Source organism: Theobroma umbraticum, unplaced genomic scaffold (assembly GCF_002168275.2).
Source record: "Theobroma umbraticum cultivar Fairchild unplaced genomic scaffold, ASM216827v3 scaffold_55.0, whole genome shotgun sequence".
NCBI classification, from domain to species: domain Eukaryota; kingdom Viridiplantae; phylum Streptophyta; class Magnoliopsida; order Malvales; family Malvaceae; genus Theobroma; species Theobroma umbraticum.
Genome location: NW_018397270.1, coordinates 1,250,046 through 1,251,127, shown reverse-complemented (window position 1 = coordinate 1,251,127; position 1,082 = coordinate 1,250,046). Strand labels below are relative to the sequence as shown.

Here is a 1,082-nt window from a genome sequence, read left to right as displayed (position 1 = left end):
GTTTTGAATTCGAGCCCACCCTGCATAGATCCTTGCTGAGCCCGTTTTATGGCAATAAGTTCCCCTGCGGGTAGAGTTCCTCTATAAACCTGTAATTAAAGACATTAAGAATTATTTGGAAAAATAATTTTAAAAATCACCATGACCATGTTAAAGAGATCCCTATTAGCAACAAACATAGTTAGAGACAAAACAAGCTAAAACACAAATGAGTAGGAGCAAGGGTTGGAAAATAAATCCAGTCATAGTCTTGTTAAACACTTGGTTTATTCTAAAAGTTTACAAATCATAGGATGTGTTAATAATACGCACATTAATATAGTATCATTGTATTGTGTGGTTGAGATAACTTGAATGCATCAAAATTCATATGAACACAACATAGCACAAAAGGTATGCATAAATCATCTAACATGTGCATCTAGCCTACTATGTGCTGATTGGCTGCCATCTACTTGCAATAATGTTTACCTAATGGTGAAAGAAGGAAGAGTGTTTTATGTCAACATAGACGTATATTGTGATGCATAAGGTGTTTAGACATGCACAAACGCAAACTATAATAAACATTTTACCAATGCCATACGTGGATCACAGTCAACTATTGCAGTTAACATTTTAACTATGTACGCAAACACGTTTTACATGTTCTTGAAGCACACAAATGTACAGATGTAGTTACTAATTTGTTTTTTGTTATTACCTCTTTCTATACATCGAATAATTCACTGTATGGTTATCATCTCTTTTTTTCCCTTTAATTTTTTGTATAATAACATTGTAATCTATTTAAAACTTCATTTCTTTAAAGTAAAAAGTTGAATGCAAACACAGTGTGCAAAAAGGGATAGTGCTAGGGATACCTCAAATGAAAGCACAAATAAAAAAGGTAAATTTATTTCAGGTATATAGTTATCCATATTTCTGAAATCCAAGCATTAAACATGTGCCTGGTTTACCACATTGTTTGTTGCCTCGACCACCGCTTGTCTACAATAACTTACAAATTTCAATGTGTCTTGCAAAGGCAGAGTTAGAGCATTTTCAAAAGGGAGGCCGAACAGAAAGAGACATTAAACAGT

General features: G+C 33.4%; 1 protein-coding gene across 1 annotated transcript in view; it reads right to left on the bottom strand.

Annotated features, from left to right (window-relative positions):
• Positions 1–1,082, bottom strand: part of LOC110426393 (leucine-rich repeat receptor protein kinase HPCA1-like) — a gene marked incomplete at its 5' end in the record, with an annotated part of 4,973 nt that overhangs the window by 2,093 nt on the left and 1,798 nt on the right. The window contains one exon of the mRNA XM_021441606.2: positions 1–89. This exon is cut by the window's left edge and continues 131 nt beyond it. Within this exon, the coding sequence (XP_021297281.1) occupies positions 1–89 (89 nt within the window). The remainder of the gene's footprint in view (positions 90–1,082) is intronic.